This window comes from Sinocyclocheilus grahami, unplaced genomic scaffold, assembly GCF_001515645.1.
Source record: "Sinocyclocheilus grahami isolate Dianchi unplaced genomic scaffold, SAMN03320097.WGS_v1.1 scaffold30.1, whole genome shotgun sequence".
Taxonomy (NCBI): Eukaryota; Metazoa; Chordata; class Actinopteri; order Cypriniformes; family Cyprinidae; genus Sinocyclocheilus; species Sinocyclocheilus grahami.
The window spans coordinates 2,663,425-2,674,560 of NW_015505209.1; the positions used below are offsets into that span (position 1 = coordinate 2,663,425).

Consider the following 11,136-nt stretch of genomic DNA (forward strand, 5'->3'; position numbering starts at 1 on the left):
ACTCTCAGCCACACTGTGAAAAGTGTACAAGGCAAAACAAAGAAAAAAATCAAACCTAAAACCTTTGTATTACTCCAACTATTTGCTAAGAAAATATGCCTAAAAGAAACTGATCTTTCTTGTTGTACATGCGTGTTAGATTTCTGAGATGTCCTGCGAGAGGTATTCCAAAAATGTCTTTTTGTTTCTCTCAAAACTCAGAGGGGAGCTTCTGCTGAAAATGAACAAGCCCAGTGAGGCGAAGGACGCCTACATACGAGCGCTGGAGCTGGACCATACCAATGCAGACCTGTGGTACAATCTGGCAATTGTCAATATTGAGATGAAGGACCCCTCAGAGGCTTTGAGAAACTTTAATCGTGCATTGGACCTGAATCCACGGCACAAACTGGCACTCTTCAACTCTGCACTTCTCATGCAAGAGTCAGGTGTGTGGGCAATGGCAATTTGAACCAAGCAATGAAGTTAGCTCTGTCACAAAACCTAGTGAGCTGCCTACATAGGCTGCTGCCTTCTAACCATCATAAAACACCTTAAGCAATTTGGAACGCTCTACAAGAGCAGCAATTTTGCATGGCACGCAGGCACTCAACTCGCAGTTGATAACCTTCATAACACATTAAGTTTATATGAAATATGCATGCTATGTTCAAATTTGGCTATACATCTTTGGCTATGAGACTATTTGCATCAGAAGTGTGCCATTTATGCCTAAAATCCAGTACCACCTGCTTATGTAGCTCACTAGGGGAAATAATGTTGCAAAGTACACTCCCTAATTTTTTTTTTTTCCGACCTGATCTTCAAAAAAACATTGTATCCATTACAAGAAATGGTGAGGTATTCAGTCAACTCTGTGAAAGTGACAGTTTGTCTAGCGACTAGCGACAGTAGTTAATGTTTGATTCACACGAGGTTAGACGTCAGAAGCATAAGCCAAGTTATTAACCTATGGATTCTTTGCGTGCCACCTCAAGGTAAGGCAGCAACCTCTCACCTAATTCGGTCATGTTCTCATGTCTAAGAATGTTAGCGTTTGATCCAAAAGCAATACGTTTAAATTGAATGTGACTCATTGAGCCTAACTTTGAGTTTTATGCCATTTTTTCACGCTTAGCTTTGAATAGCAGGAAAGACTGATGGATTCTTGCAGTTTGAGTGAGGAATTAGTTTGTAATTTTTCTGAGATTAGCACACCTACGCTGCCGCAATGTAAATACTACGAATACAACGGCTCTATTTACACATGGTTTTAGGCCTGTTGTACAGACTGTTTAATCATGTGACTGAGGAAGCATTTCGCGATCAATTCACAGGCCTGCTTGACACAACTGTTATTCTTTCATTCGGTTTTGTAGTTGTGCCCATCCGTATTGGTTTTCAAATAAAAGCAAGTTTGTTTTAAATGTATTCCCCATTTTTGGCCTACAGTAGTTATTCTGAACAGTCTTCAAGGGGTGATAAAAAGCTGACCGACCCTCCTTACCCTCGTTCTGACCTCATCGTTGCAACATAGGATGGTGAACAACGTAGACCTTGTTACAAAGCCAAATAACCGAGCCAAAATACTAGAGATAGTAGTGTCAGGCTTTTGGACACATTAATCAAAACAAAGAAATAAAGCATAAAACTAATTCATGTGGGTTAACTTCATCTAAATAATCTATATTTTTGGATATTCAGTATTTTCATTTATTTGACTTTAGTTGCTCAAAAGATTTACAGCACCAAGGACGTCTGGTGACAGTACTCTCTTGCCATTTGTTTTTTGGTTGGTTTGCTTTATTACAATACTAAAATTAAAGGGAAAAACATCCTTTCCCACATTGACTTTCATTGTGTGGAAATGTTTTTACAATATGGTATGAAAACTTTTGTGCTCCACTTAAAAAAAAGGAGACTTACATGGGATGGATCAACATCATTAAATGAGGACAGTCTGTATTCTCCTTAATTGTTGAGCAATTTGACTAATCACTTGTGTTTAACAAGTTACAGCCAGAAACCTTGGAGTTATGATTGATGATCAGCTTACTTTCTCAGACCACATTGCTAAAACTGTCCGGTCCTGCAGATTTGCTTTATTCAACATCAAGAAGATCAGGCCCTTTCTTTCGGAACATGCTTCACAACTTCTTGTTCAAGCTCTTGTTCTGTCCAGGCTGGACTATTGCAATTAAGCTAACTGAGACTTGTTATAGCACTTGTATATCATTGCTCTTTTGTTGATTTTGATTGCTTCCATTGTTCTCATTTGTAAGTCGCTTTGGATAAAAGCGTCTGCTAAATGTAAATGTGTTTATTTTTGTTTTATGAATTCATTTAATTGTAATAGTTGCATCTCTAATGTTCTTCTTTAACAGGTGAGGCAAAATTTCGCCCAGAGGCAAACCGGCGCTTTCTCACCTACGTGAAAGAAGAGCCGGATGATGCTAACGGCTACTTCAACCTGGGCATGCTGGCAATGGACGCTAACAAGAACGAAGAGGCTGAGCGCTGGATGCGGGAGGCCATTCAACTGCAACCCGGCTTCCGCAGCGCTTTGTTTAACTTGGCCCTTCTCTACTCTCAGTCACAACGTGAACTGGATGCTCTCCCGGTGCTTGAGGAGCTGCTGCAGTACCACCCGGAGCACGTCAAAGGCCTGATCCTCAAGGGAGACATCCTCATGAACCACCGCAAGGATACACGTGGCGCCAAGGCCTGTTTCGAACGCATCTTGAACATGGACCCCAGCAACGTGCAGGCCAAGCATAACCTCTGTGTGGTGTACTTCGAAGAACGGGAGCTCCAGCGTGCCGAGCGCTGTCTGGTGGAGACTCTTGCCATGGCCCCGCACGAAGAGTACATCCGACGGCACCTTGCCATCGTACGCAACAAAATGGCCGCCATGAGCGCTGCGGGCCAGCCGATTGCACCAACAGAGGATGGTAGTAAATTGGACAAGCAGCAAGAGCAACAACAACAGGACAAAGAGGAGGAGGAAGCACGGGGTGTTGCCTCAGGAGCAGTGGATGGGGCCAGGAAAGAGAAGAATTTGAGGAAATCCTCCCCCAAAGAAAGCATCAGCAGCCAGGGCCACGGCAAATCAAAGAAGCTGGATGACAAGCGGACTAAGAGCAAATCCACAAAAGAGATTAAAGATATCGAAAAGAAAAGGGCAGCTGCCTTGAAGAGACTGGAGGAGATTGAACGCATATTAAGCAGCGATTAACCTTGTTTATCAACCACCACACTATTTTTTATATATAACTATTTAAAGTGCAAGAACTAGACTCTTCTGTTTTTTTTTGAGACCTTGATTATGCATGTTTCGTGGCGCTTTTGTTTGATTGTTTTGTGTCTTTTATATATTGTGTGGTATACCTCCTTTTCCCACAGCTTTAATTTTGTAAAGCTGTTTGGCTGAAAAGGGAAACCAGGTGTGCACTCACAACATGCGCTGAAAAAGCACAAAATTAGGTACCGTTTTAAAAGAATCCCTACTAAAAAATCATTTATTACTATATTGTTTATTTATGAATGTCTATATTTGAGTCACTGGATTAATTTTTGTCACTTTTTTGTTTTAATTTACCAAACCACTGGCAAGTATTACTCATAATCACAAATAAAGTATTGGTAATATCAGTCAGCCCATTTTATAGCAGGGCCTCTGGGTGGTCCGTCACATGGCTGTTGTAATTTAGCTCAGCAGACCCCTCTCCCTCTTTGCATGACATCACCGCACGTCCTCCAGTTCACTGCTGCTGTTTATTCATGTGTCATTATTGCTGTTGTTTTGTTTTGTTTTTTTAGTTTTGACACCAAATGGTTAATTATACCATTTATATCCTCTGTTAATTATATCCTCTGACATAATCTCATTCTGAATTAGGTCACCTCCCTTCTCCAGCCCTCTTTTTGCTGGCTTCTAGGATTTATCTGTATGGCTCGCACACTGTTTGGGCTCTCGCTGATTTCACAGATTGGTCATGCAGAGGCAAACTTTTTTTCTTTGGAGTTTTTCTTTTCTTTTTAAGTGGCTTTTGACTGTTTTTTATTTTCCCCATAAAGATCTTTCCGTAAAATTATAATCAGACTATAATCGGGGAAAAAACGTAAAGGAATAATTCACCCAAAACTAAACATCTGTCATCATTTACTAACCCTTGTGTCATTCAAAACCTGTATGACTGACGACTTCTGTGGAACATAAGACATTTTTTATTCCCATGTACTGTTATACATGATGCAAAAGTGTCGTATGACTTCTGTGCTGCATGATAGCTTTGTTCAACAAACAGAATCTAATTTTAGTTGGTCGAGCTAGTTCTTTGAATGATTCGTTATTTAAATCAGCAATCCAGTTGCAGCACTTAACAGCTCGCTGGAGAGGCAGATTTTCTATGAATTACTTTAATTTTGGCGTTTTCTCATGCAAAGTTGCCAGATGGCATCAAAAGACGACTACAATTTACAATGTTGCTTTTTTAAACTCTAGTGTACATTCATTACAATTGCTTTGACAGGAATGAACAGAACCGTTCTTAAAATGTCTTTTATATGTGTTTGAAGCGACATGGGGGTGAGTAAATGATGACAGAATTGTCATTTTTGGGTGAACTGGCCATTTAATATGGTGAACATCATGGCGTAGACCATATTTTTTCTTTTTTTTTAGCTTTTCTATTTGGAAAGAATCAATCATTCATTTTCTAAGCCAAGATTACATGCCAGTGCGTTACTTCAGTATTCTAATGTGCTGCAGATGAACTTCAAATATTCATGTTGCGCTTGGAGTCGAGTTGAGCATATTGTTTCCTGTGAAGTTGAAACAACCATGTGCTCTCTCTGGAATGCTGTCGCCGTTTTACGGTTTACTTTGAAGGCAAGCCCTGAAATATCTCCTCTGACCTTTCTGAAGATTTTAACAGAAAAAAAAGGTACTCGAGAACGCACTGATCCTCAAAGCCTGAGTCCTCAAAGCCTGTGAGCGTGCATTTCCATATATTCTACAACAATAGCGATTTTAACACTAATGTGGAGCACATATGATGTGTTATTTTGTAATAAAGCCACTTTAAGTAGCAAAACTGTCTGATTAAGTAGCGGACTCATATAGTTTACAGTGCTATCGGCTGTTTTGTCAATTGAGATGTTCACTCACAAAACTTGAGCAAGAGACTTGAATTGCTACACTTTTGCAATATCTGTGCATCTGAATCTTTTTTTTTTTTTTTTACATTTTATTGTCAGTTTGATAGTCTGTAAGGACAGATTTACATGGCTGTATCATATTAATCCTCAAATATGTAGTGTTGGAAGTTCATTTCCCACTAGATCATCTCACTCAACTCTAATTCAGCTGTTCGTGATGTCATATTTCAAGTTTCCCTCAGCTCAGCTTTAATCTTAATTATGTTTTAGGACTCTTTCCGCTCATGTTTACTCGTGCTGTGCTTTCACCCCATATCCAATTTGTTACATCTTGATTTATGGTATTTACCTTTTTATTTGGACTAATGTTTTGACTTATGAGTGGTGGAGGGACCTTCGGTTTTCCAATAAAAATTACTTGCATCACGAATGTCTCATAAATGCCACTTTTTATGCATTCTGGCAGCTGCAAACAAGTTTTGCGTCGCCATCACAGAGAAATAATACATTTTCGATCTGCAAAATCCACATGGTCCAAGATTACTCACCCACGCCTTTGACTTTGAGTGCTTGTGTTGCAATGGCGCTCGCTGTAATGTGATATGTGCGTAATGAAGCGCCCTGCAAACAAGTGGCACTTTGTTGTATTTGTTGAACAATTTGGCATGATATTGATCTTTGTAATTAACAAATCTTTGTGTAACCCATTAACCCGAGCTGCCGGATTTTTGTGGAAATAGGCTTATGCCAAGAGTGGAAGGGCCCATAACTAGGATTTGTTGAAAAACAGTGAGATCCGTCGCAAACATAATTATACGCAGTATCTGGCAGACCAAAGAGACTAAACCACAGGAACTTAAGCTTTAAATGGTCTGCAGAGCTCCCAGTTCAAGAAACAAGATTGTCATCACATTGACATTTGATCACACAAGATGTTTAACATGATTATGCTTTTAGTCCATGTGAGAGCACGATTTATGTTATTGGATTAAAGGCTCAATGACTCTTTTGTAGCGGTAATGCCTGATTACATTTTGAATGGCCATGTCTGTGGTTTGGGAATTCATGAACTGGTCCATGCCCTATGGGGGGGGAATGGAGATTAGCTGTTTGAGGTGATATATCATGGAAAATGGTCAGGCTAAAGGTATTTTTGCACACTGAGTCCAAAATTTTCATATGCGTTTTTTTCGTATTCGTCATCCTTTCCTATCAAAATGCTTGCTACGGATGCGAAACGCAGAAAATCGAACCTGGTCCACATTTTTTTTTTATTACGGACAAAAGTTTCAGAGGCAGTGTGTAAACGTGTTTGACACAATGTGAGGTCGTATTTATTTTTTAGCGTGCGAAAATTTCGGACGAGAATTTCGGACTCCATGCAAAGACCTTCGTCCGAAATTCTCAACGATATTTTCGCACGTTAAAAAATAAATACCTCATGTAGTGTCAATCACGTTTACACACAGTGCCTCTGAAACTTTCGTCCGTCGTAAAAATTTGGATCAGGCCGTGAGTTTGAAGGGGGTAATTGAATGAGGGAAAGTCACGTGAGAGGAAGCAATAGGCGTGTTTGACTTCATGCTGTGCTGAATTGAGAGCGGAGACGTCAAGCCAGACACTTTCAGCTCCCAGTAGTGACGCTCGTGCGGTGTTTGCATACTCTATCACAGATTAAGTGAATTAAATGCAATATTTGTCAAATACACAGACGTTTCAAAAACGTTTTTATGAGCTACCACAACACTTTTTATATACTGCTAAGTACAGCGCCATCTGTTCAAGAATAAAGTTCAACGTAAACATACTATTTCAATACCAAAAAAGTGGAGGCATTTATGCTTTTATCAGTGTTTTATGTTAAACGTGACTCAATATAACATTGCGACTACAGTAAAAAAGCTTTTACTGTTCTAAAAACAGATTTGTGAGCATTATTTAAAATTGAAAAACATTATTGTTGTCATGTGCTGAATTTGGCAAATCGTGAAACAGCTGTGTTGTCATCGGAGCTCCTGCAGTTGCTCTGAAGAAAATGCTTTTGTGGCACTTTGATGCTTTACGTCACAGTGACATGGTGTCAGCACTGTCTCAAGTCGGACAAAATTTCTAACCGGCATGCACTGCTTCAAGTCAGCCACCGATCGGTCTGCACAGCGTTGCATGAAGTCGAATGTCTCCATTGCAATATGATTGCATATGACTGGTTATGTTCAGCTGTGATTGGTTCATGCGATAAATTGTTGTGCATGTTCGTGCACATTTGCAAATCAGTCTAAATTACCAATATAATGTGATTAATGGGAAGACTAATAAAAAAGTAAGTATACAACTCACACACTTAGATAAAAACCACTTTGTTATTTCAAAATAAGACTTAAAATGGCATGAAAACATGATCTGGGGGAGTTTATAGTGAGTAATCAATTTCTGTGTCTGTGACCAATATTTACCCAGCTTTGATGACTGATGATCTGAAAATTCATAAATAGTAAAGGGTTAACTATTAAAAAGAATAGATAAACATAAGTTCACATATAAAATAATACTGTCTAAATAGTTACTGCCTTAAGTTATTATTTTGGAATAAATGTAAACTGCTTAAAAACACCAACATGATGAGATTTATACTTGGCTTTAATAAATACAATATTGATTACATTGTTAATGTAAAAATAATTTTTTTTTCTGATAGTGTAAGTAATGTTTATTTAACCAAGAAAACGTGACTAACATGAATTTACATTTGATTAAAAAAAACTGAGGACTTGGCCACCTCATTTCAGAACACCACCGCACACCACTTAAAGTATATATACACCGATCAGGCCTTCCTAATATTGTGCTGGTACCCCTTTTGCTGCCAAAACAGCCCTGACCCGTCAAGACACAAACTCCACTAGACCCCTGAAGGTGTGCTGTGGTACATTGCCCAAAGCATCACACTGCCTCCGCCGGCTTGCCTTCTTCCCATAGTGCATCCTGGCGCCATGTGTTCCACAGGTAAGCAATGCACACTCACCCGGCCATCCACAGGATGTAAAAGAAAACGTGATTCATCAGACCAGGCCACCTTCTTCCATTGCTCCGTGGTCCAGTTCTGATGCTCACTTGCCCACTGTTGGCGCTTTTGGCAGTGGTAAGGGGGTCAGCATGGGCACCCTGACTGGTCTGCGGCTATGCAGCCCAATACACAACAAACTGTGATGCACTGTGTATTCTGACACCTTTCCATCAGAACCAGCAATAACTTCTTGAGCAATTTGAGCTACAGTAGCTCGACTGTTGGATTGGACCACAAAGGCCTGCCTTCGCTCCTCATGCGCATCAATGAGCCTTGGCATGAGCCATGACCCTGTCGTCGGTTCACCACTGTTCCTTCCTTGGACCACTTTTGATAGATAATGACCACTGCAGACCAGGAACACCCCTCAAGAGCTGCAGTTTTGGAGATGCTCTGAGCCAGTCGTCTGGCCATCACAATTTGGCCCTTGTCAAACTCGGACAAATCCTTACGCTTGCCAATTTTTCCTGCTTCTAACACAACAACTTTGAGGTCAAAAGGGGTGTTAACACATTAGATTAGGGAACACATTAAGGGATCTAGAATATATTCATTGCAGAATAATGCACTAATATGTGCTTTATAAGTACTAATAAACAGCCAGTATGCATGCTAATAAGCAACTACCTAATAGTGAATATTGTTCTAATGATCTAGTGTTACCAAAAAATATCAAAATATTTCAAATGTATGCATTTTTATAACTATATATGTATACATTATTTATTCAAAATCAATAATATAAAAAATAAAATGATGTATATTTACATGTTAACATATGTGCAATTAGTTTTATATTTTTCCTTTTTTTTTTAAATATAAGTATAGATAAATACAATTTATCATGCAGTACAACTGCACATGCACATTTGAGAAAATAAAATGGGAATAAAAATACTTGCACTGAAGCAGACTGTGAATGGCTGGATCATGTCACTGTCAATAGAAGATTAGTTGTCTTTACAAATTAATCTTCCCTGGGATGAGAAAGTGAAAGGAATTGTGTGAACATGGTTTGTGAGCTTGTCGTCTTGTGGTGATGAACCACCTACCTACCCCAGGGGCACCAATGTCCTCAAAGTTAGGAGTGATCCTGCTTTTTGTTTGTTTCTTTTTATTTTTGCTTATGACACCAGTCCAACTGCATAGCCAATTTAGTCACAACTTGTTTTTATGCATTACTTTTTTCTAATGTGTTTCTTGCAACTTGGGTCATCTTGTTCTGTTTCTTAGTTTCTCACAAATGTCAGTTAGACAATGCGAGCATATGAATCAGAGTTAAATTAAATCCTTCACACATGCATCGGCTCAAATGAGTCACAGCCTTTGTATTCACAATAATTAGATATGTGTGAGCAGCGTTCCTCTTTTTCAAATAGGAAGTACGCTGGCAAACACGGGTTTATCAGGCCCCCCAGGCACATTGTGTAGTACTCAGAATCACTGATTGAATATTAAAGGAAAAAATTGTGTTGTTTAACAAATGTATTATTAGATTAATACAGACAAGAATTGTTTAAACTGAAATTCTTTTTACATTTTCAATAGGTAATGAAAAACAAGTAAATGAAAAACAACACGTGACAGCAGAATACATTTTGAAAGTGAGGTTAAGTTTTGTGACGCTTGCTCATCTCTGTGGAATGAGTGTACACAAGTCAAGACATGGCAAATGTAAATCGTTATCTACAGGGGTTTCCATATGTGTGGTTTTAAAGAGAACAAATGTGTCTGGGTCAGATCTGTGAGACCTGGTTATATTTCATTTCTGTTCTTGTTTAAATGGCTTTATTTTCCAAAACAGAGAAATGTTTTATGAAAGGATGTTTTAAGAGGGCTTTATATGGAAATACAAGACATTTGTTGACTTAAAATATATCTAGGAATGAGAAATAATAATTTCTTGATTTATATGATCCAATTTTATCCCTTATACAGAATGTTTTTTTTTCTTTGTGGTTTATTATCCCTTTAAAATTACAAGATACTTTCTTACCTACAGCAGAAGTGTCAGGTCTGAGCCAAATGGGTTTTTGAATGCAACTTCAAAAATATGCATATTTTTATTCATTAAAATTTTAAATCATAAAATGTATTTATTCGTAAATAATTGAAAATTCAGTGCCATGAAGATAAAATTCATGCCAGTAAAATCAAAATATGAGTTTTGTAACTACATTGGCTGAGAGCTTGTGAGAAAGCTGTCTATCACAAACTACTAACTTGGCATCATAGCTTATTTAAATTTTTTCCCCCACAAAATAATGCATCTTGTCTTTACTAGTCAATCTGCCTTACCACCTCTGTACCAAATATGTGACCCTGGACCACAAAACCAGTCTTAAGTCGCTGGAGTATATTTGTAGCAATAGCCAAAAATACATTGTATGGGTCAAAATTATCGATTTTTCTTTTATGCCACAAATCATTAGGATATTAAGTAAAGATTATTGTGGAGAGGGAAGGCGAAAGGCTGCAGCGGGACAGCGAGTTTGGAGACGAGCGGTGATAATGTGGAGAGGGAAGGTGAAAGGCTGCAGCGGGACAGCGAGTTTGGAGACGAGCGGTGATAAGGAGGTCAAGTGAATAATGATTAACACCTGTTTGCAATTCCAGTGATTGGCGGGGAGACGAGAGATAAAGTGGCCACCGACCTGGGAGACGGGAAAAAAGAGACTGGAGAGTGTGCGACGACACCTGACTGCGAAACCCGAGAAGCGCTCATTGTGTTATATGTTGTCTGTGGTGACCAATAAAAGGTCTACCTGCCACCCCTGACTTCCTTGTCCTTCTTCCCGAACTGCAAACTTTGCTACACTGGTGCCGAAACCCGGGACGAGGAAGCCGGCACGCCACCATGCAGCCAGCTCAGCCCACACCACTTGCAGAGCTCGTGAAGTCACTCGCCGGGCTTCACCAAACCCAACATCAGG

General features: G+C 39.3%; 1 protein-coding gene across 1 annotated transcript in view; it reads left to right on the forward strand.

Annotated features, from left to right (window-relative positions):
* Positions 1–4,115, forward strand: part of tmtc3 (transmembrane O-mannosyltransferase targeting cadherins 3) — a 25,820-nt gene extending 21,705 nt beyond the window's left edge. Inside the window, exons 10-11 of the mRNA XM_016259606.1 lie at positions 140–428; positions 2,364–4,115. Coding sequence (XP_016115092.1) covers positions 140–428; positions 2,364–3,214 — 1,140 coding nt within the window. The 3' untranslated portion in view covers positions 3,215–4,115. The remainder of the gene's footprint in view (positions 1–139; positions 429–2,363) is intronic.
* Positions 4,116–11,136: the final 7,021 nt, after the last annotated feature.